Raw genomic sequence first — 22,925 nt, 5'->3', positions numbered from 1 at the left:
TGTGAAAGAAAAAGATGCACAACCAACCGAGAGAAGCGCAGCCTTATGAGGATTGTCAAGCAAAATCAATTCAAGAATTTGAGTGAACTTCACAAGGAATGCACTGATGCTGGGGTCAAGGCATCAAGAGCCACCACACACAGACGTGTCAAGGAATTTGGCTACAGTTGTCATATTCTTCTTGTGAAGTCACTCCTGAACCACAGACAACCTCAGAGGCGTCTTACCTGGGCTAAGGAGAAGAAGAACTGGACTGCTGCCCAGTGGTCCAAAGTCCTTTTTTCAGATGAGAGCAAGTTTTTTATTTCATTTGGAAACCTAGGTCCTAGTGTCTGGAGGAAGGGTGGAGAAGCTCATAGCCCAAGTTGCTTGAAGTCCAGTGTCAAGTTTCCACAGTCTGTGGTGATTTGGGGTGCATTGTCATCTGCTGATGTTGGTCCATTGTGTTTTTTGAAAACCAAAGTCACTAAACCCGTTTACCAATAAATTTTGGAGCACTTCATGCTTCCTTCAGCTGACCAGCTGTTTGAAGAGGCTGATTAAATTTTTCAGCAGGATTTGGCACCTGCACACACTGCCAAAAGCACCAAAAGTTGGTTAAATGACCATGGTGTTGGTGTGCTTGACTGGCCAGTAAACTCACCAAACCTAAACCCCATAGAGAATCTATGGGCTATTGTCAAGAGGAAAATGAGAAACAACAGATAAAAAAATGCAGATGAGCTGAAGGCCACTGTCAAAGAAACCTGGGCTTCCATGCCACCTCAGCAGTGCCACAAACTGATCACCTCCATGCCACGCCGAATTGAAGCAGTAATTAAAGCAAAAGGAGCCCCTAACAAGTACTGAGTACATGAACAGTAAATGAACATACTTTCCAGAAGTAATTTTTAAATTTAAATTTTTAAATTTTTTATTGATCTTATGAAGTATTATAATTTGTTGAGATCGTGAATTGGTGGGTTTTTATTAAATGTGAGCCAAAATCATCACAATTAAAAGAACCACAGACTTATAGGTTTGCTCCTCCCCAAAATTAAAATTTTGTCATTAATCATTTACCCCCATGTCATTCCAAACCCGTAAAAGCTCCATTCGTCTTCGTAACACAATTTAAGATATTTTGGATGAAAACCTGGAGGCTTGAGACTGTCTCATAGACTGCCAATGAAATAACAGTGTCAAGGTCCATAAAAGGTATGAAAAGTGGTCATCAGAATACTCCATTTGCCATCAGACGTGCAATCTGGGTAATATATGAAGCAACGGGAACACTTTTTGTAAGCGAAGAAAAGTGTATTTAGCTTTGATTTGAAATAATACAGCGCATTCTTATGGTGCGGAGGACACATAAGAGCACACACAGCATGGTGACACAGAGGAGACTGTTGACAAATTATTGAGGAATTATTGAAAAAAGTTCTTTGCTTTGTTTTCTTTGCTTACAAAAAGTGTTCCCGTCACTTCATATAACCTAGATTGCATGTCTGATGGCAGATGGAGTTTTTTGACGATGACTTTTCAAACCTTTTATGGACACTGTTATTTACTTGGCAGTCTATGGGACTGTCTCAAGCCTCCAAGTTTTCATCCAAAATATCTTAAATTTAAAATATAAAATATCTTAAATATAAAATATAAAATGGTCTAATCAGATTCCATGATCTATGCTAAGCTAAGCTAAAAGTGCTTCCACCAGACTCAAAGATAGGCTGAATGAATTTGAAAACAGTAAAACTCAACTTTTTAACTCTAGGGGAGTTGGAAAATGAGCCTATTCTCAAAAAAAGTGGAGTGCACGTTTAATGTGTGCATGTGCGCTACCGCTGCACCACGGCTCTAGCGAAAGATTTGTTCTATATAGTAACTGTTGCAGTTTTGAATATTTCTGAAGACATGTTCTTTGTGTATATCCATGATCTAGACAGTGATTCCTGTACCCTTATTCACAGGTTTCCTAGAACACTGCAATTACTATGTTGCAGCTCTAACATTAGCATACGGTTCAGTGATGACCCCGAGGTGATGCCACTGAGGGCTGGACAACAGCCTTCCCAGTGCAGAAAAGCCCTGTGACCTTCCCTCAATGCTCTTTTTTTTCTACCCCCCTCAATGCTTCCTGTAACTCACTCCTATGCCCCCTCAGAGTGGTTCCATGGGCTTTCTGAGCACAATAATAGCAGTAAATCCAATAAAACTGCAAACAATAAAGCTCAAATGTAGCCTTGATTAAATGCACGTTGTACTAATCTATTTAACTGAGCAGTTCAACACGTATTTCACACGTATCGGCCAAACACAGACTGTTTTGCAGTTTGTTGACAGACACTGATAAATAAATACAGTAGCTGTGCAAATATTAGACAGATTCCTGCATATTACCCCAGATAAATTATCTGTCTTGAAATGGGAAAGATAATCTTCCCATCCAGTGAGCTGATGCAACCAGATCACTTGAACTTAAGAACCAGATCACTCTTATTCCTGAATTAATCATTCAGACTGGTTTTGTGAAATGGATCAACCAATTTACTGATTCACCCAACTCAAAAATACAACCTGATTGACCTTGTTCAAAATTGTCCAAAAGAAAGTACTACAGGACAGGTTTGGAACTACATGAATTTTAATTTTTGGGATGAATTATCCCTTTATTGATGACACGCTGCTTTCCCATTTCAAGACAGATAATTTATCATCATCAATAAAGGGATAATTCATCCCAAAAATTAAAATTCATGTAGTTCCAAACCTGTCCTGTACCTGTTTTGAACAAGGTCAATCAGGTTGTATTTTTGAGTTGGATGAATCAGTAAATTGGTTGATCCATTTCACAAAACCAGTCTGAATGATTAATTCAGGAATTAGAGTGATCTGGGTTCTTAAGTTCAAGTGATCTGGTTGCATCAGCTCACTGGATGGGAAGATTATTAATGAATGACGTGGTAAATTTTGGTCTGTTCCTTACATAAGTACATTAATATATATAAACTTTAAATATGGTGTAAAAGTCATATTCGACTGATTTTTATCATACTTTTATTGTACTGCCTTTTTGAATTTCCATTCCAGTGTTATTTAATATCATTGAGATGCTAGTTTTTATAAAAATTTGGAATTCGTTTTTTTTTTCTTGTTTCAATTTTAATTAAAATTGTAGTAATTTTTTGGGTGTTTTGTCATTTTTAAATAAAGTTTTAATAGTCTTTATAGTCTATTAATTTTTATTTAGGTTTAGTTATTTTAGTACATCAAATTAAAATAAATTAAAATTAGTAATGTTGCCTTGGCAACTGGCTGAAATAATAAAAACAAAATATTTTCAGTTGCCATTTTTTTTTTCCAAGTAACATTTTTTAAATGGTTTTAGTTTTAGATAACTGGTAATGTTTAAGATTATGGAACACTGTTCACTATTAACTATTTGCTTATAGCATGCATATTACCCACATACTGATTGTTTATTAGTACTTATAAAGCATGTATTAATGCCTTATTCTGCACGACTACCACTGCAATAACAACTTTACTTAATATCAAGCAGCAAAATTAGTTTGTTGAGGGAAAACTCTCTATATCTCTATGTAACTCAAGTAAGCATGGCTTGCTTAGAGAGTTATGAAGCTCTTGATCCCTATTTTGGTTCTGGGCCACACATTTTGCCAAAGGATGGATTCAGGACAGTTTAGAGGATTTCAGGTCACAGCTGAAGTGGAACAGTAAGCTGCTTTATTCAATGTACTGTAAAGCTACGATCAGATTTTCTTCTTCAGCACAACTTTGTCTCCTTACTCAGTTATTCCTTAAGCTACTTCACTCTCACCCTCTTGCTGCATCTTCCTCGGTTCTGACTGTTGGCCGACCACTCGCTTTACTTGACAGAGATTAATGGCCCCAGATGAATGTGCGGCGCTCTTCTTTGTAGTATCTAATACAACTTAACCACAGCGACTGCAATTAACAGCAGATTAATGTCCTTCTGATCAATGAGTTTACTGTTTGTGTACACAGCCGCTGTGTGAGCTGGACTGTCTCACTCAGCCACAGGAAGAGCAACACTCTCTTAGTTGAACTGCTGAAAAGACAATTGATTTCATGTTGCTATTTCTAATTATTGGGGAAGTTCCTCTGACAAAAACAAATGCTTTGCCTTTCCTGACTTGTTTCTGTTGTGAATCTGTCATGGTAAAATATATCTACACCATTGCTACTCAGTACAGCTATTGAGAGTCTTGAAGGGGTGGTTGATTGCGATTTAACTTTTTTAATGTTAGTTAGTGTGTAATGTTGCTGTTTGAGCATAAACAATATATGAAAAGTAGCAGTGCTGAAAGTTAATCAGAGATATCTTTTAAAATTCTGGCAGTTTAATGCCTACAAAAACAGCTGGTAAGGGACTACAACGAGCTTCTTCCCGGGTCTGTTACGTCATGAACCCAGATAAACCCTGCCCCCACAAGGCCATGTTGTACAGCTTTAGAGAAGAGGAAGAAAAAACTAGGGGTACACGTAAAAATCTGTGCATATAGTTTCAAAACCAATAATTTAAAGCAGCAGGTCTTAATACTGTTCCTCGCATAGCCCTGCTCTGCATTTCTCTCTCTCTCTCCCCCCCCTCTCTCATTCAGGTCATCAGATCAGCTCCAACAAACTGGTCCATTTATACACTTATTTTCACAAAGCAATGAAAGCGTTATACATGGACGCCCGTACGGTTGTGCTGTATTAAAGTTTTAATCAGAATAAAAACGTATATTAAAAGCTAACAGAAGCAGTAGCATTTACAAACAACAGCGTATCTTAAAGTATGAGACAACAACAAATAAACACACCATTAAGAGTCGTGCTTGCACAGGTTGTCATTGTTTACAATCCAACCAGAGCACAATCTGAGCTTGAAAGGGGTGGGATGTTCAGACGCACTCGAGGCGTTTTAGCGAATCACAGTACACTGAGCCAGCTGACCAATCTCAGCCCATCGTGTATTTCTGAGGGAGGGGCTTCATAAAAACAGGAAATAAATTGAGGCGTTTGTCAGAGAATGGACAGATTGGTCTGGAATAAAGGTAAACGATGTGAAAAATAATGCGTTTTTTAAAAAACAAAGCATGAACACGTTACCCCATAAACACAAACAAGCCTAGGAAAAAAAACATTCAAACACCCCTTTAATAATAATATTCCTATAATATTTCATTAGCATAACAATGCAAATGCCACACAAAAGATAATATCTCTGAATAGTCCATTGATGTATTAGATGTTTCTTTCTTTATTTTTCATATATAAGCTTCTCATCTCACTGCCAGTTTTTTTGTTTTGGTAATGAGGTCCTATTATCGCTCTCCCCGTCCTTATAGCATCTCTATAGCAACGTACAGCAATGAACGTGATGATTTCTTTCATTTGGAGGGAATTTAGATCAGCATGGTTAAGAAGCAGATTTGTTAAGCCCTCAAATTGCATGCAAAGCCTTGAAACCTTCGCTTACAGCAGTTTTGAATCATGCCGATATCTGAACTTTCTCCTCACAATCCATTAGATGTATGCAACAGAGAGATGAATATCAGGGATTTGATGAAAGGGGCATATTACATGCTCTGCAGCCTTGTCTTTTGTTGTGAAATGAGCATGCAGATAATAATATAAAGGAGTCAGAAAAGGAGGAATGCAAGTCTGTGAGGGAATTCAAGGGTGGTGGAGAGGAAATGAAAAGTGCTGAGGACAGAAGGAGGGAGCTGGATGGAAGTGAATATGGAAAACGAGGTAAAGGTCCTTAATAAGTTAAAGGGTTAGTTCACCCAGATAGCAAAATTATGTAATTAATAACTTACCCTCATGTTGTTCCAAACCTGTAAGACCTCCGTTTATCTTCGGAACACAGTTTAAGATATTTTAGATTTAGTCCGAGAGCTCTCAGTCCCTCCATTGAAGCTGTGTGTACGGTATACTGTTCATGTCCAGAAAGGTAAGAAAAACATCATCAAAGTAGTCCATGTGACATCAGAGGGTCAGATAGAATTTTTTGAAGCATCGAAAATACATTTTGGTCCAAAAATAGCAAATATGACGACTTTATTCAGCATTGTCTTCTCTTCCGTGTCTGTTGTGTGAGAGACTTCAAAACAAAGCAGTCTGGATATCCGATTCGCGAACGAATCATTCAGTTCACCAAATCGAACTGAATCGTTTTAAACGTTTCGCATCTCTAATACGCATTAATCCACAAATGAATTAAGCTGTTAACTTTTTTAATGTGGCTGACACTCCCTCTGAGTTCAAACAAACCAATATCCCGGAGTAATGCATGCACTCAAACAGTACACTGACTGAACTGCTGTGAGGAGAGAACTGAAGATGAACAACGAGCCGAGCCCGATAATGATCAATAGACTGACTCGTTCACGAGTCAAGAACCGGTTGCATCGGTTTTCGGATCACCAGTAGTTCTTTCGGACAGTTCGATTTAATAAACCGGTTGAAGAAAACGGTTCACCGGTTCTTTTGCGCTCGACTTAATGGCGTCATTTGCGATGATTGCCCTTGATTCAAGAATCAGTTCAGTTCAGGCGCTTTGTGTTTCAGTCTGCTTCACGCTGAATCACACATGCGCAGGATCATCAGCTCCTCGATTCTTCTTATCTGGCTCGGCTCGGTGTTCATCTTCAGTTCTCTCTTCACAGCAGTTCAGGCAGTGTACTGTTTGAGTGCATGCATTACTCCGGGATATTGGTTTGTTTGAACTCAGAGGGAGTGTCAGCCACATTAAAAAAGTTAACAGCTTAATTCATTTGTGGATTAATGGGTATTAGAGATGCGAACCGTTTAAAGCGATTCAGTTCGATTTGGTGAACTGAATGATTCGTTCGCAAACCGGATATCCAGACTGCTTTGTTTTGAAGTCTCTTACACAACAGACACAGAAGAGAAGACAATGCTGAATAAAGTCGTCGTTTTTGCTATTTTTGGACCAAAATGTATTTTCGATGCTTCAAAAGATTCTAACTGACCCTCTGATGTCACATGGACTACTTTGATGTTTTTCTTACCTTTCTGGACATGGACAGTATACCGTACACACTGCTTCAATGGAGGGACTGAGAGCTCTCGGACTAAATCTAAAATATCTTACTGTGTTCCAAAGATAAATGGAGGTCTTACGGGTTTGGAACAACATGAGGGTACGTTATTAATTACATAATTTTGCTATCTGGGTGAACTAACCCTTTAATTCGATTTAATAAGATTTAGGAGCCAAATTACATTTTAGTTCTCAAATGACCATTATTAAATAAAAAAAATTTTGTGAAAGATTTATTATTGTTATTATTTAATTGCATTAATTGATTTATTACACATTTTGTAATTATTACACTCACGAGTCAGTTGTGAACCTGATATTCAGCTCACTGACTCTGATTCAAGCCATTAGCTTGCAAGCAAATTCAAGACCTCTTCATGAATCTTTTTAAACTGACTTATCAAAAATAATGGGCTCATAAGAGTCTTTTCATGAATCAGACATAACTTGCATTATGCTTTTTGTTTTTGAAATTCTGGTGCATCCTGACAATAAACCAGATCATACATGAAGAGACAACACGTGGATGTTTGCAGTTTTTCTGATGAGAGTTTGTATCATTTTATTATTACTTTTATTTATTTATTTATTCATTCATTAATTGATTCATAGCATTGAATTAATTGTTTGTTGCATTGAATTTGCAGCCTTGAGCCTTGACAATGTGTTTGCAAAATAATTAATTAATTATTTTAAATATTATTTATTTATTATATTTTATATCTTTAAATAAGTGTGTCAGTGAACCCAGTATGATTTACTGACTGAGTGAATCTGATAAAATTGCTAGCTCATAAGCCAATATGAGACTTTTCGTGGATCTTTTAGCCTGACTCATAAAAACAAATTGGTTCATGAAAGTCTTTGTGAATCGGGTATTATTTTTGTTGTAATTCTGATTTATGCTGGTAAATGCCACTGTACTGTATATGGATGCTCACAATGTTTTCTTAACAATACTTTATATATATTATTTTCAAGTTTTTTTATTTTTTCATCTGAGACCATTTTATTTGCATATTTTGCAGCCTGTAGTCCTAAGAATGGTTGAATCACACCATAGTAGTATGGAAATAACTACCTGCTTGTTTGTACATAAATTATCTCAAAACAACATGTATCTTTTGGTTAAGCTGAATGTGTTAAAGAATTTCTGCCTCTCTTCTATAAATATATGTTGTTTTGTGTGAATCTGTGGGAGAAGAAAACAATTGCAAAGGATCAGTATAGAAGGGTAGGGGGCACGGGGGAGGCATGTGTTTCCCAGACAACAGCTAGCTCTTGCCAAACAGGTCTTCCCTTATTAGTGGCAATAGTGCTTGAAGTCCACTGACGTCTGTTGATGACAGCAAAGCATTTCAAAGTTGTGTGGCTCAGTCCGTGCCGGTCCACAAAATAAGGCCTGTTTATACAGCTGTGTGCCAAGACTTTCACAATCTCTCACTACTGTCCTTTAGAGATCTTTTTTATTTGTGCTGTACATACATAAACACACAATCGGCTACCACACTCCTATGTTGGGTGCTGCTTATAATGTCTGTTTTAGTCTCATTTAATCAGATTGTAACCAAACGTATTAATAAAACTGTTCTGTAAATGAATACATACTATCCAAGATGCTTTAGCAACTTGATTGATGTTTCATTTAGCTGTGCGTTGCTCTTTTAAAGGTTTGGATGACTGTCTGCTGCAGTACATTAAGAACTTTGAGCAGGAAAAGGTGGGCGGTGAACAGCTGTTGAGAATCACCCATCAGGAGCTCGAGGATCTGGGTGTTTCTCGAATCGGCCACCAGGAACTGATTCTGGAGGCTGTGGACCTGCTTTGTGCACTGGTGAGCACATACGCACACAGCACACACACAGGTGCATTGTGTTCTCACCACACAACATTTTTCTGCTTTACAGAGTAAGTGTGTTTTATAACGTTTTGTTTAATGGCAGTGTATTCTTTTTATAATAACATAAATGAAAGGGCATAATAGAAATTATAAAATGCATAGTTACAGTTCTGGATGCACCTGTTTAATATTCCATGGGTGTATTATATATGATTGTAATGAATTAACCTTACTAGTCATTGGCAAGAAGGAGGCGGGAACCGGCGGACAATCAAATAACATTTTAATAATCACAAAATAAACACAAAACAAATAGAAAGCAAAACATAAAATAAAGCCCAGGCCTGGTCCTCTCTCGTCCTTCACTGTCGTCGCTCCAGTTTTATATCCTTCCATCTCCTCCGTGGGCCTCGAGACCGGTGGGCCGAACAGGTGTAGCTCATCTCCAATCACTCCACCGGCCTCGCTCCCACGTCCCTCGGCCCCGCCCCACTCGTCACATACCCCCATCGCCCCTCGCAGGCCGGGGGGGTACTCCTGAGACTGCGCTCTACTCCCACCCCCCCCCTCCCTCCGGGGGGGACCGCTCACGGGGACCTGCGGAAACCTGGAGGTAGGACAGACGAGGCGAGAGAAACGGAGATGGAAGGAGGAGCGACAGAGACGAGAGAGGGGAGAGAGAAAAAAAAAAAATCCGGTTCCCAGACGCATTGCTGCTCGGCCCTCCACCAGCTGGGTGATCTCCTCCGCGGTGCCTGGCGGTGGCACTGGATGGCCATCGGCGGACGGCACGACACTCCTCCGCCGCCCGGTGGACGGCGACGGCTCCTCCGGTTTTGGGCAGCCGGCAGGAGTCCCCCGTTCCCTGCTCCTCCGGATTCCTTTACGGAGGCAGCAGGCTCCGGCTCCCTGGCGAACGGCGCCGACTCCTCCGCTCCCTCACGGCCGGCAGCCGCCCCTCCATATCGTGGGCGGCCGGCAGCGAGCTCGCCCGTCCCCGGCAACTCGCTCCAGTCCACCGCCTCGAGCGTCCATGGCGGCACACTCCTCGCCAGCTCGATGGCGCCGCGGATTCACCACAGCGGCGAGGGATCTTCAGCAGCGCGTCCCTCCTTCTCCCGGGTTTCGGCACCACTGTAATGGTAAAAGACTTCCTAGTCATCGGGAAGAAGGAGGCGGGAACCGGTGGACAATCAAATGAAACTTTAATTACAAAATTAAACACAAAACAGCGCACCAGCCCCTCACGGACGACTGATGCGCACAAAATAAAACCAAAACACAACTAAAAGCCCAGGCCTGGTCCTCTCTCGTCCTTCACTGTCGTCGCTACAGTTTTATATCCTTCCATCTCCTCCGTGGGCCTCGAGACCGGTGGGTCGAACAGGTGTAGCTCATCTCCAATCACTCCACCCGCTATGTTCCCACGTCTCTCGGCCCCGCCCCACTCGTCACAATGATGTATGATTTGGCATTAACAGGGATATTTCAAAATAAATACATAAAGAGCACATGAATAAAGACAAGTTGTACATATAAAATCTCTGCCTGAATCTCTGCGGGAAAAAAATGTCTTTCCTTATCATTGCGCATAACAGACTGTAAAATAAAATGTAATACAAACAAGGTGATAAACAAATCATGCGTGCACATAAACATAAAAATGTTATACATGTGAGTTAATTATTATATGGGAAATATTTCAGAAAATATATTTAGGAAGGCAAGGGGCATTTAAGAAAGAGGATCATCATATTTGAGGGTCTGTGTCATCTCTCTTGTAGATATTGGTATATTAAAATGCCCAAATTGATCAAGTACTACATGTTTATCTTTATTCCTGAAGCACCTGGACCTGCACGCTGCCTGTATATTTATGGTAATTGCATCCTGTGCAATTAATAATAGCCAAAACAAACACTTTAAATCCTTGAAAATCCCTTGGATTATCCGTCCATTTCCCACTGTCATCCTGCATACAGATTCTAGGCTGTTCTGACGGGGTACAAGAGAAATAAGAAAGCCGATGCAGAAGAAGGGAAAGAGAGGCGGAGCAACCGAAAGATTGTGTGGGCAGAATCAGTAGAAAACTGGCAGCAGTCGGGTGAGAGAAGGATAACAAATTAAAACAGGAGAGAAAGGCTCAGAGGGAAAGTGAAGAAAAGTGTGTCCTGAGCGGATGAAGGAAGAGGGTAGAAAAAGGATGGCGAATGGGGAATGTTAGCCAATATATTTGCAAACTGGCCTCTTTTTTGTTCCCACCATTTGTTATGTCATGTGCTAAAGCCCAGCTAGTGCCTTAAAGCCTCTTATGTAATGCTTCTCTGGGTTTGTCCAACATGGAGACCTGCTGCATTTAATATGACTACTCATTTATCTCTCATGTTGGTTCTTTTACAAGACAGACCCTGACCCTCAAGACAGAGTTACAATGCTGAAAATTCAGCTTTGCCAGCACAATAAATTACAGTTTAAAATATATTGCAAAAGTATCATTTTACAATATTCCTGTTTTTAATGTATTATGATCTAATAAATGCAGCCTTGGTGAGCATAAATGACTTATTTCTAAAACTTTTTAAAAATCTTACACTGAACAAACCTTTGAAAAGCATATATATATTTATATATCATATATATATTTCTAGCATGGTATTTGGCCCTATGACAGTGGCTACGTTTACATGCACCCAAATAATCTGTTTGTAATCGGATTGATGGCTCAATCTGAATGAAAATCATTCATATAAAAGCCTTAATTGATCCGATTGAGCTCGATCCAAATGAAATTTCGATCGGATTGAAGGGGGTGGTTTATTCCTCTTCTAATACGATTGACCAGGCATGTAAACACTCGATCAGACTGAACCACGAAACTGAAAGAACTGCGCATGTGCAATGAGCAAAAATAATGTAATGACGTATGCCACAAGGAGGATTGGCTCTTCCTTTTGAATAAAATGATGTATGAATGCGTGTCCTGGGGGGTGGGGGGGGGGGACGGGTTGTTCCCCATCCCACTGCATCTCATGTTTTTAAATAAAAAAATGTATTCTGTGTGACTGGCTTTCCGCCCTTTGTATTTAACTATGCATGCATTACATTAATTACAATTGGTTTATAAACTTTATTGTAAATATTATGTATTTTTTTTTCCACAGTCATGTTTTCTTATGTTTTAAATAAACGTGCATTAGTAATATTTTGCTCGATGCGCCCTCTTGTGGCCTCAGGAGAGAAGCTAAAAGCTTTTCTTAGCCCTAACTGAAATTATGCATTTTAAATTTGAAAATAATTCGAATTTTGATAACATTTAAGTACAAAACTCTAATTTAGTTTTTCAGCTATTTTGACAGCCCTACTGTGAAGTGGAGCAGGAAAACCTTGTTTTGGATAGGGGAGAACCGGGGCGAAAATAACGCGGGACGAAAGTAACAAAGCGATTTTCTCAGAGCCTATTACTGCATTTGCATTCCCAGCTATGACGGTATATTCAGCATTCAATCCTTGATTGAGCTGAGAAATATCACGTGATTTCCTCATCATTTCCCGCAGTTAGGTCGGTAAAACTGTTTTCGAGTACAAAAAGTAAATTATTGAGGCGGTAATTTTTTTTAATTAGTTGTGTTGTTTTTTTTGTTTCATGTGTCACAGTAATGATCAATCTACAGGTTATTTAATGCTTTAACACATCCTAAAGTTTGCATCATCAAAGTTTTTTAGTATAAAAGTAAATCAGGTTTAAATGCCAGGAGTTCCTGTCGGGACGAAAGTAACAGTTGTTACTTTTGTCCCGCTACAGTGACAAGAAGTATTTATTTTGTTCCGGTACATGCTATTCTGTGAATTTCTGTCTCTTGCATCATTTATTAAAATGTTTATGTCATATTATACCAAAAGAATATGTCTGAGTGAGGGTCATAAAGACAAACAGTGGTCTGGTTTTATCCAGATGTTTATGAGAGAGCGTTTCTGGACATAGAGGAACATCTGGGCAGCTCCTACCTTGCATTTACCTTAGTTATATTTAGGTTTTAGCCATACCTTAGCTTTTACACCTCCAGCTATGAATTTGCAGTGTTTCCAGATGTTTTAATGCACATTTTGAATTTATGCATAAAAACAACTGGATGGAAACATGAATAGGCCTACTGTTACATTATGTTCCATCCATCCATCCATCTTCTTCCGCTTATCCGGGGCCGGGTCGCGGGGGCAGCAGTCTAAGCAGAGAACCCCAGACTTCCCTCTCCCTAGACACTTCCTCCAGCTCTTCTGGGGGGACACCGAGGCGTTCCCAGGCCAGCCGGGAGACATAGTCTCTCCAGCGTGTCCTAGGTCTTCCCCGGGGTCTCCTCCCAGTGGGACGCGCCCGGAACACCTTCCCGGGAAGGCGTCCAGGAGGCATCCGGAACAGATGCCCGAGCCACCTCAGCTGACCCCTCTCGATGTGGAGGAGCAGCGGCTCTACTCTGAGCTCCTCCCGGGTGACTGAGCTTCTCACCCTATCTCTAAGGAATCGCCCAGCCACCCTGCGGAGAAAGCTCATTTCGGCCGCCTGTATCCGGGATCTTGTCCTTTCGGTCATGACCCAAAGCTCATGACCATAGGTGAGAGTAGGAACGTAGATTGACCGGTAAATCGAGAGCTTCGCCTTGCGGCTCAGCTCTTTCTTCACCACGACAGACCGGTACATCGACCGCATTACTGCAGAAGCTGCACCGATACGTCTGTCAATCTCCCGTTCCATCCTTCCCTCACTCGTGAACAAGACCCCAAAATACTTAAACTCCTCCACTTGAGGCAGGAACTCTCCACCAACCTGAAGTGGGCAAGCCACCCTTTTCCGACTGAGGACCATGGCCTCGGATTTGGAGGTGCTGATTCTCATCCCAGCCGCTTCACACTCGGCTGCAAACCGTCCCAGTGCATGCTGAAGGTCCTGGCTTGATGGAGCCAACACGACAACATCATCCGCAAAGAGCAGAGACGAAATCGTGTTGTCACCAAACCTGACCCCCTCCGGCCCCTGGCTGCGCCTAGAAATTCTGTCCATAAAAATCATGAACAGAACCGGCGACAAAGGGCAGCCCTGCCGGAGTCCAACACGCACCGGGAACAAGTCTGACTTACTGCTGGCAATACGTACCAAGCTCCTGCTCCGGTCGTACAGGGACCGGATAGCCCTTAGCAAAGGGCCCCGGACCCCATACTCCCGGAGCACCCTCCACAGGCCGCCGCGAGGGACACAGTCGAATGCCTTCTCCAAATCCACAAAGCACATGTGGACTGGTTGGGCAAACTCCCATGAACCCTCCAGCACCCCGTAGAGGGTATAGAGCTGGTCCAGTGTTCCACGGCCTGGACGAAAACCACACTGTTCCTCCTGAATCCGAGGTTCTACTATCGGCCGGATTCTCCTCTCCAGTACCCTGGCATAGACTTTCCCAGGGAGGCTGAGAAGTGTGATCCCCCTGTAGTTGGAACACACCCTCCGGTCCCCCTTCTTAAAAAGAGGGACCACCACCCCGGTCTGCCATCCCAGAGGCACCGTCCCCGACTGCCACGCGATGCTGCAGAGGCGTGTCAGCCAAGACAGCCCCACAACATCCAGAGACTTGAGGTACTCAGGGCGGATCTCATCCACCCCCGGTGCCTTGCCACCGAGGAGTTTCTTGACTACCTCGGTGACTTCAGCTTGGGTGATGGACGAGTCCACATCTGAGCCCTCAGCCTCTGCTTCCTCAATGGAAGACGTGACAGCGGGATTGAGGAGATCCTCGAAGTATTCCTTCCACCGTCCAACGACATCCCCAGTTGAGGTCAACATCTCCCCACCTCTACTGTAAACAGCATTGGTAGGGCGCTGCTTCCCTCTCCTGAGGCGCCGGACGGTTTGCCAGAATCTCTTCGAGGCCGACCGATAGTCCTTCTCCATGGCCTCACCGAACTCCTCCCAGGCCCGAGTTTTTGCCTCCACAACCACCCGGGCTGCAGTCCGCTTGGCCTGCCGGTACCTATCAGCTGCCTCAGGAGTCCCACAAGCCAACCAGGCCCAATAGGACTCCTTCTTCAGCTTGACGGCATCCCTTACTTCCGGTGTCCACCACCGGGTTCGGGGATTGCCGCCTCGACAGGCACCGGAGACCTTACGGCCACAGCTCCGAGCGGCCGCTTCGACAATGGAGGTGGAGAACATGGTCCACTCAGACTCAATATCTCCAGCCTCCCTCGGGATCCGGTCGAAGCTCTGCCGGAGGTGGGAGTTGAAGATCTCTCTGACAGGAGGCTCTGCCAAACGTTCCCAGCAGACCCTCACAGTACGTTTGGGTCTGCCGAGTCTGTCCAGCTTCCTCCCCCGCCATCGGATCCAACTCACCACCAGGTGGTGATCAGTTGACAGCTCCGCCCCTCTCTTCACCCGAGTGTCCAAGACATACGGCCGGAGGTCGGATGAAACGACCACAAAGTCGATCATCGACCTACGGCCTAGGGTGTCATGGTGCCACGTGTACTGATGGACACCCTTATGCTTGAACATGGTGTTCGTTATGGACAAGCTGTAACTAGCACAGAAGTCCAATAACTGAACACCACTCGGGTTCAGATCAGGGGGGCCGTTCCTCCCAATCACGCCCCTCCAGGTGTCACTGTCGTTGCCCACGTGGGCGTTGAAATCCCCCAGTAAAACGACGGAGTCCCCAGTCGGAGCACTTTCCAGCACCCCTCCCAGAGACTCCAAGAAGGCCGGGTACTCTGCACTGCCGTTCGGCCCGTAGGCACAAACGACAGTGAGAGACCTATCCCCGACCCGAAGGCGCAGGGAAGCGACCCTCTCGTTCACCGGGGTAAACTCCAACACATGGCAGCTGAGCTGGGGGGCTATAAGCAGACCCACACCAGCCCGCCGCCTCTCACCATGGGCAACTCCAGAGTGGTGAAGAGTCCATCCTCTCTCGAGGAGTGTGGTTCCAGAGCCCAAGCTGTGCGTAGAGGTGATCCCGACTATCGCTAGTCGGAACCTCTCAACCTCACGCACAATCTCGGGCTCCTTTCCTGCCAGTGAGGTGACATTCCACGTCCCTAGAGCTAGTTTCCGTGTCCAGGGATCGGGCTGTCGAGGCCCCCGCCTTCGACTGCTGCCCGATTCTCTAAGCACCGGCCCCTTACAGTCCCTCCTGTAGGTGGTGAGCCCACGGGAAGGCGGCCCCACGTCGCTCCTTCGGGCTGAGCCCGGCCGGACCCCGTGGGGAGAGGCCCGGCCACCAGGCGCTCGCATACGAGCCCCAACCCCGGGCCTGGCTCCAGGGTGGGGCCCCGGCTGCGCCATACCGGGCGACGTCACGGTCCTTTTATGTGATCTTTTCATAAGGGGTTTGTGAACCGCTCTTAGTCTGACCCGTCGCCTAGGACCTGTTTGCCTTGGGAGACCCTACCAGGGGCATATAGCCCCGGACAACATAGCTCCTAGGGTCATTCGGGTACTCAAACCCCTCCACCACGTTAAGGTGGCAGTTCAAGGAGGAGCTACTACTGTGAAGTGGAGCAGGAAAACCTTGTTTTGGATAGGGGAGAACCGGGGCGAAAATAACGCGGGACGAAAGTAACAAAGCGATTTTCTCAGAGCCTATTACTGCATTTGCATTCCCAGCTATGACGGTATACTGTTTTCGAGTACAAAAAGTAAATTATTGAGGCGGTAATTTTTTTTAATTAGTTGTGTTGTTTTTTTTGTTTCATGTGTCACAGTAATGATCAATCTACAGGTTATTTAATGCTTTAACACATCCTAAAGTTTGCATCATCAAAGTTTTTTAGTATAAAAGTAAATCAGGTTTAAATGCCAGGAGTTCCTGTCGGGACGAAAGTAACAGTTGTTACTTTTGTCCCGCTACAGTGACAAGAAGTATTTATTTTGTTCCGGTACATGCTATTCTGTGAATTTCTGTCTCTTGCATCATTTATTAAAATGTTTATGTCATATTATACCAAAAGAATATGTCTGAGTGAGGGTCATAAAGACAAACAGTGGTCTGGTTTTATCCAGATGTTTATGAGAGAGCGTTTCTGGACATAGAGGAACATCTGGGCAGCTCCTACCTTGCATTTACCTTAGTTATATTTAGGTTTTAGCCATACCTTAGCTTTTACACCTCCAGCTATGAATTTGCAGTGTTTCCAGATGTTTTAATGCACATTTTGAATTTATGCATAAAAACAACTGGATGGAAACATGAATAGGCCTACTGTTACATTATGTTTAGAATTTATATTATGCTAATGTAATTTAATTATTATATTGTTCATTCTGTTTAAAAAATGTTTTATAAAAATACACTGAAAAAAAATAAAATAAAATAAAATAAAGTTTGTACAGTCGGGTTTTGAGACATTTGATGAAACTTAAATTTAAAATAAAAATATAAATATAAATATTTAATTATTTTTTTTTTTTTTGCAAAAATAAAAGACAGAATATGTTTGCAGTTACATATTAACAAGGTCATAGTCAGGTATACTTAATAAAAATAAGAGTAACAGAAAATAAATCTAGCTTATATTATATTGTATATAGTGTTACTTTTAACCCACCTGTGTGTTACTTTCGTCCCAACCGATGGGGTCAAAAGTAACAATGTGCAACTTATGTTCAAATTGAAATTATACTGAAGCCTTTCTACATTTCTACAAAATACCACCTGGTATTGATAGACCACACTTCTGAGTTACTGGCCACAGCAGAAATATATCTCTGTCTACAACATTATCTTTTAAAATGATGTTTTTCTGAAAAATGGTACTTTCGCCCCTGCTCTCCCCTACTCATCCACAGGCAACCCATTTTGGGCATGGGGAGTGGCTTTTTTTTTTCTTTCTGTGATAAATATGAGCAGCACAGCACAGCGGTTTATATGTATATTTGTCCATAAACGGTTAAATATTAATTCTGCTGTTTAAAACTAAAGAAACCGTGTAGGAGAGTGGTTATTATGTGCAAACAGTGAGAAACTCGATATTATCTATATGTCACTTTCACTTTTCACTTTCACTATTTGAGCAGTGTGCTCATGTCAAAAAAAAACCTATTCCGATTTGAAGCTTGTGACATATAAATGCACACATCAACCCGATCACTTTATTTAGCGTTCATGTAAACAATACAATCAGATTCATCAATCGTAATGAATTCAGTCCAACTGAACCAAAAAGTGTGCATGTAAACATAGCCAGTGTGTTAACAGAGTGTGAGTTGTATGGCTCTAAATGACCCTTTTCTCCTCCTCTGTTTTCTTTCCTCCATTATTTAAAACCACTCAAGCAACTTTTTTTCCCAGAGAACTTGAGGCTCTATCACAGAGTGCCTCTGACCTCCCCTTTACCCTAACTTTCTAACTTGCTAACACTATTCCCTTTCATCGTCTCCCTCCGTTTCATTTACTTTTACATGTTTATTTAATCATTCAGCAGATGCTTTTATCCAAAGCGAATTACAAATGTGGAACATCACAAGTAATTTGTCACACCAGACAAGAGCCAGAAATGTATACAGTGCCACATTACAGAGTTTCAAGTGTACACTACAGTATTACAGAAACTGGAGCAGAAATGAAACTTCTATAAAGTAGAGAAAATATGTATTTATTTATGGGAAATGGCTTTTTTTATTGTCATAGTTTAACCATGCTTAAAAAAAGTTGTCTTTAGCTGTTTCTTGGAGATCATGATGTGTTCACTTTCTCTTTCTTATTCAGAACTATGGACTAGAAACAGAGAACCTGAAGACTCTGACCCATAAGCTGAACTCGTCAGCCAAGAACCTGCAGAACTTCATAATAGGCCGGCGGAGGGGTGGTCACTATGACGGCAGAGCCACCCGAAAACTTCCTAATGACTTTCTGACCTCTGTAGTGGACCTCATCGCTGCCGCCAAGAGCCTGCTGGCTTGGTTGGATAGGTTAGTCCCGCAAAGATACACAAACACAGATATATCTACAGATACATTTTCAAATTTATTAAAATGTGCAGTTGCATATATAGTGGCCCAAATAGTATTTGAACACCAGTACTTAAATTTTTTATTATTGTGATAAATATTATTTTTTAATTATTGTTAATTAAAACTAAAACTATTAAAATTGTTTTTGTTCATTGAAAATAAAATATAAATATTCAATGAAAAATTTGAAATGTTGCATTGGCAACTAACTGAAATGAAAAAAAGTTACTAAAAATACAAAAATTACTTAAACTGATATAAATAGAAAATAAATTAAAAATATTTAATTTTTGTAAAAACCAAAAATATAAAAATTCAAGCTAATAATAAAAGCTTTAGCCACACTCAATTTTTGGATGTTATTGCATTATTTCACAAAATATTAAATATTAAAATGCCATTTAAAGAAAGATAGCACAAGCTCACATTTTTGCCAAAAAAAATAAAAAATACTTTATTGATGATAAAACAATAGATTTATCATTATTGACACATTCATTATTATTTGATGTTTGAATCCATAAATTCACAGCGTCGAAAAGTGTGTTTAAGGGCTCCTGTATTTAGCAAACACAAAGTTTCGATCAAAGCAGCCTTAGTGATCCCATTCCTTTATCTACCATGCGTACGGTCACATGACCCCTCATCTCATCTAAAAGGATCCATTGTTTCGAACTCATCAGTGAGGTCATGCGAGAGGCCACAGATGACACGATCACGCTTATTTCCTTATGTAATATCCATGAGCAATCAGCTGACAGACAAAAGATGAGTAAATCGCTTACGTAAGTCTCTTCTGTTTCAGAAGAGCTGGCCCTGAAAGCAGCCAGCGTTGCTGCTAAGCGCTCCTGTTATCCTCTCAAGTGTGTGCACGAGGTCTCATTTTGTGGGTTTGTGTTAATTCCTTCATCAGCTGATGCTTTTGCTGGCCACGCCTCCTCGTTAGTACAGTACGCCAAGTCTACTGTGTAACCGCACATTCATAATTCCAGAGTGCAATTAATCTGCTGTTGTATCTCCCTGGCCTCTGGGTCTCTCTCATTTATTCTCCCCAGACACGATGACAGCAGGAGTGCAGTCCTGGGTGATCCACTTTCATTTGTTACAGTCTTATTATAAAGTGTAAGATAACAACCATGGAGTCAAATATGTGCCCTCAATGCACTCATTAAAATAAACGATGCTTATGTTCTTTCTTCTGTAGTAGAGAAGATTTCAGTGATACTGTTTGCAACATCTAGTCAACTAGTTAATCAGTTCTTTCGCTAGTCGATGTCTTAGGTCAATCACACTAGATATATCTGAAATGGTTCATTTTGAAGTTTCATGTGAACCAATCTGGAACAAATTAAGTTGTTGACTAAAACTGTAAGCATGAGATGGGTTTGCACCATTTATGACGCTGTGTCATGAAAAACATTTGGGGAAAAACACGCACATTAGTTTTTTCTGTTCTCTATTTTAATATATTTTCAAAAAATTAATTCCTGTGATGGCAAAGCTGAATTTTCAGCATCATTACTCGAGTCTTCTGTGTTGCATGATCCTTCAGAAATCATTCTAATATACTGATTTGGTGCTCAAGAAACATTTTAATCAGTGTTGAAAACAGTTGCCATGATACATTTTGTCAAGATTTTTTCAACAAAAACAGCATTTATTTGAAATAGAATTCTTTGCTGTAACTTTTGGACAAAAATGTAAATACATTACTAATATAGGAAATAATAGAAAATAACATTTTGATGAAAGATAAAAATTCAGTGCTCTATCAGTTATTATGGCCACAGAAGGGAGCAGCACAGTCTAATTGAAAGACTGTGGTGGTAATAGAAAGACAGTGATTTTTGCAGTCTGTATGATGTAGCACGTGAGCAGAGCTTCTTTCTGCCGCCCGAGCCTCTGTGAATTAGTGCATTGGAGTGAGAAATCCACTCTCTCCTCTCGCTTTTAAATCTGTCTGTCTCTCTCTGTTTTTGTTCATCTTCATCTCCCTTTCTTTCCACATCCTTCTTGGGTCACCTCCTTCTCTCGTTCATCATCATGAATCTCCTGCATTGCCTGATTTAGACACATTTGGCAGTGCATTGAGACAAAGGAAGGTTAGACACAAAATGTGGTTGTGATTAGAAGTGATCTAATGGTTAATGGCAGGTGTTATTTCTTCATCAGGTCTCCGTTCGCTGCCGTGGCAGACTACTCCATGACCAGGAATAATGTGATTCAGCTGTGTCTGGAGCTGACCACAATCGTTCAGCAGGTATGGACTCAAACACCCAGATTATTATAAAAAAAATTTCAAGAAATATTTCACTCTAGAATTTACATTTTTATTTTCTTTCTTTGTCCCGTCTTGTTTTGCTTTCAATTACGTTTTTTTTTATCTTTTTATTTAATAATTTACAAAAATCCATATCTAGGACTATTAAATATCTCACTCTATGTAAATATATATTAAAATATTACACACATGTATGTATATATATATATATATATATATATATATATATATATAAATGTATGTATATATATATATATATATATATATATAGATACACACACATAATAAAATGTCTACTGTTTAGGTAATTATACACGCAAACAAATATGTGTGTGAATAGATAAATAGATAGACTATATTATTATAGATATAGTTGACTATAGCTTATAGTTTGATATTTATAGTGGAAATCAGAACGACATGAAGGCAAGTAAATGATGACAGAATTTCAATTTTTTGGTGAACTGTCCCTTTAAGTCTATTTTCTTCATTTCACCCACACCAGTGTCACGCCATATTTTAGCACTCTAGGACTGAAATGTCTTTTTTGAGAATGCTTGGAAAGCAGTGTAAAGTTTCTAAAGCAGAAGGTTCTTTAGAATGAGGTCATGGAGGTTTTTTCACCTTCTCAATTTTCTGTCCTGGATTGACATAGTGCCGCTCTAGCATGGGCCATTGAGGGCGAGGACAGACTCTCCCAGGTGGGAGAAAAGCGTGTCCCAGAAATGAAATAGGAAATATGAAATACAGAAATATGAAGGCTTGTAGAATGTGCTCTTAAAGATACTTGCTGTGAAATTAGTCTGTGTGTGTAAAAATGCCACAGCTTGCAAGTCTCATGTTGTATCGTCTTCACTCTGAAGGGCCTTTCACACATTCAAACTTTATATAAAGTTATTCTCTCTTAATTAAACACTCAATTTCATATTCACTCAAGCTATATTTACTCTCTTTTGAATCAGCCTGTGATGTGTAGGTTGCGTGCTGAAGGAGATTCCCAATATGTATAATATTAATCATGTGTGCGGCCAGTCGAGCTCCCCGAGCTCCTTCACCCACAGACTGGAAATCTACTGTTCAGCATAGTGATGGAGAGTGGAGGAAATGAGCAAATGAGAGGAGGAAGAGGAAAAGCATTGCACCAGGTTCAGTGTGGGAGGATGAATCATCTTCTCCTCATCTGTCTGCTCAAGACAGAGGATGCTGCCTTTGGCTATTTCAGACAGGTGCAAGACACGGTGCCAAAAAAAAAAAAACATGTTCCCTGTGTCCTACTAGCAGGGCTTATCTTCCCATTCGAGATATCCCAAAACTCTGCTTACCAATTAGAGCAGAAATGATATAACAAGCTAGTATAACATAACTTGGAAGCATTTTATCACTTTTGTTGATATGCCATAAGCAAATATTATGTAATAGTACTGATGATTAAAATTTGAATATATATTAATCAAAGTTTCATGACATGAATGCACATTAACTATAAAGCATTATATAACCATTTAGTTTTATATAACACTACAGGGAATTTTTATTTATTTTTTATCTTTCTCTTTTCCAGTATAAATATCTAAACAAAATTGCACCAGGAGGCGTGTTTTTAGAGAATATATATGTTAAGTTTTTTTTTTTTGTAGTTGTTGTTGTTTTAGTAAGCATAAAGTGAAAATAATTTAGTGATTTTATGCTTTAAAAAAATCTTTTTGCATTGGAGTAAGAAAGATTA

The 22,925-nt window shown here is 40.9% G+C and overlaps 1 protein-coding gene across 3 annotated transcripts in view; it reads left to right on the top strand.

Annotated features, from left to right (window-relative positions):
- LOC132130592 (connector enhancer of kinase suppressor of ras 2-like) overlaps window positions 1-22,925 on the top strand; it is a 40,739-nt gene that overhangs the window by 4,114 nt on the left and 13,700 nt on the right. Inside the window, exons 2-4 of one of the 3 annotated variants that reach the window (XM_059542347.1) lie at window positions 8,752-8,915; window positions 18,674-18,876; window positions 21,091-21,178. In XM_059542347.1, coding sequence (XP_059398330.1) covers window positions 8,752-8,915; window positions 18,674-18,876; window positions 21,091-21,178 — 455 coding nt within the window. Of the gene's footprint in view, window positions 1-8,751; window positions 8,916-18,673; window positions 18,877-21,072; window positions 21,179-21,623; window positions 22,426-22,925 lie in introns of those variants that run through there. The other 2 variants (XM_059542346.1, XM_059542348.1) reach the window with 2 other exon arrangements.

This window comes from Carassius carassius, chromosome 47, assembly GCF_963082965.1.
Source record: "Carassius carassius chromosome 47, fCarCar2.1, whole genome shotgun sequence".
In the NCBI taxonomy this organism is placed as follows: Eukaryota; Metazoa; Chordata; class Actinopteri; order Cypriniformes; family Cyprinidae; genus Carassius; species Carassius carassius.
The sequence above is the reverse complement of the archived record's forward strand: the minus strand, read 5'-3'. Positions and strand labels throughout refer to the sequence as shown.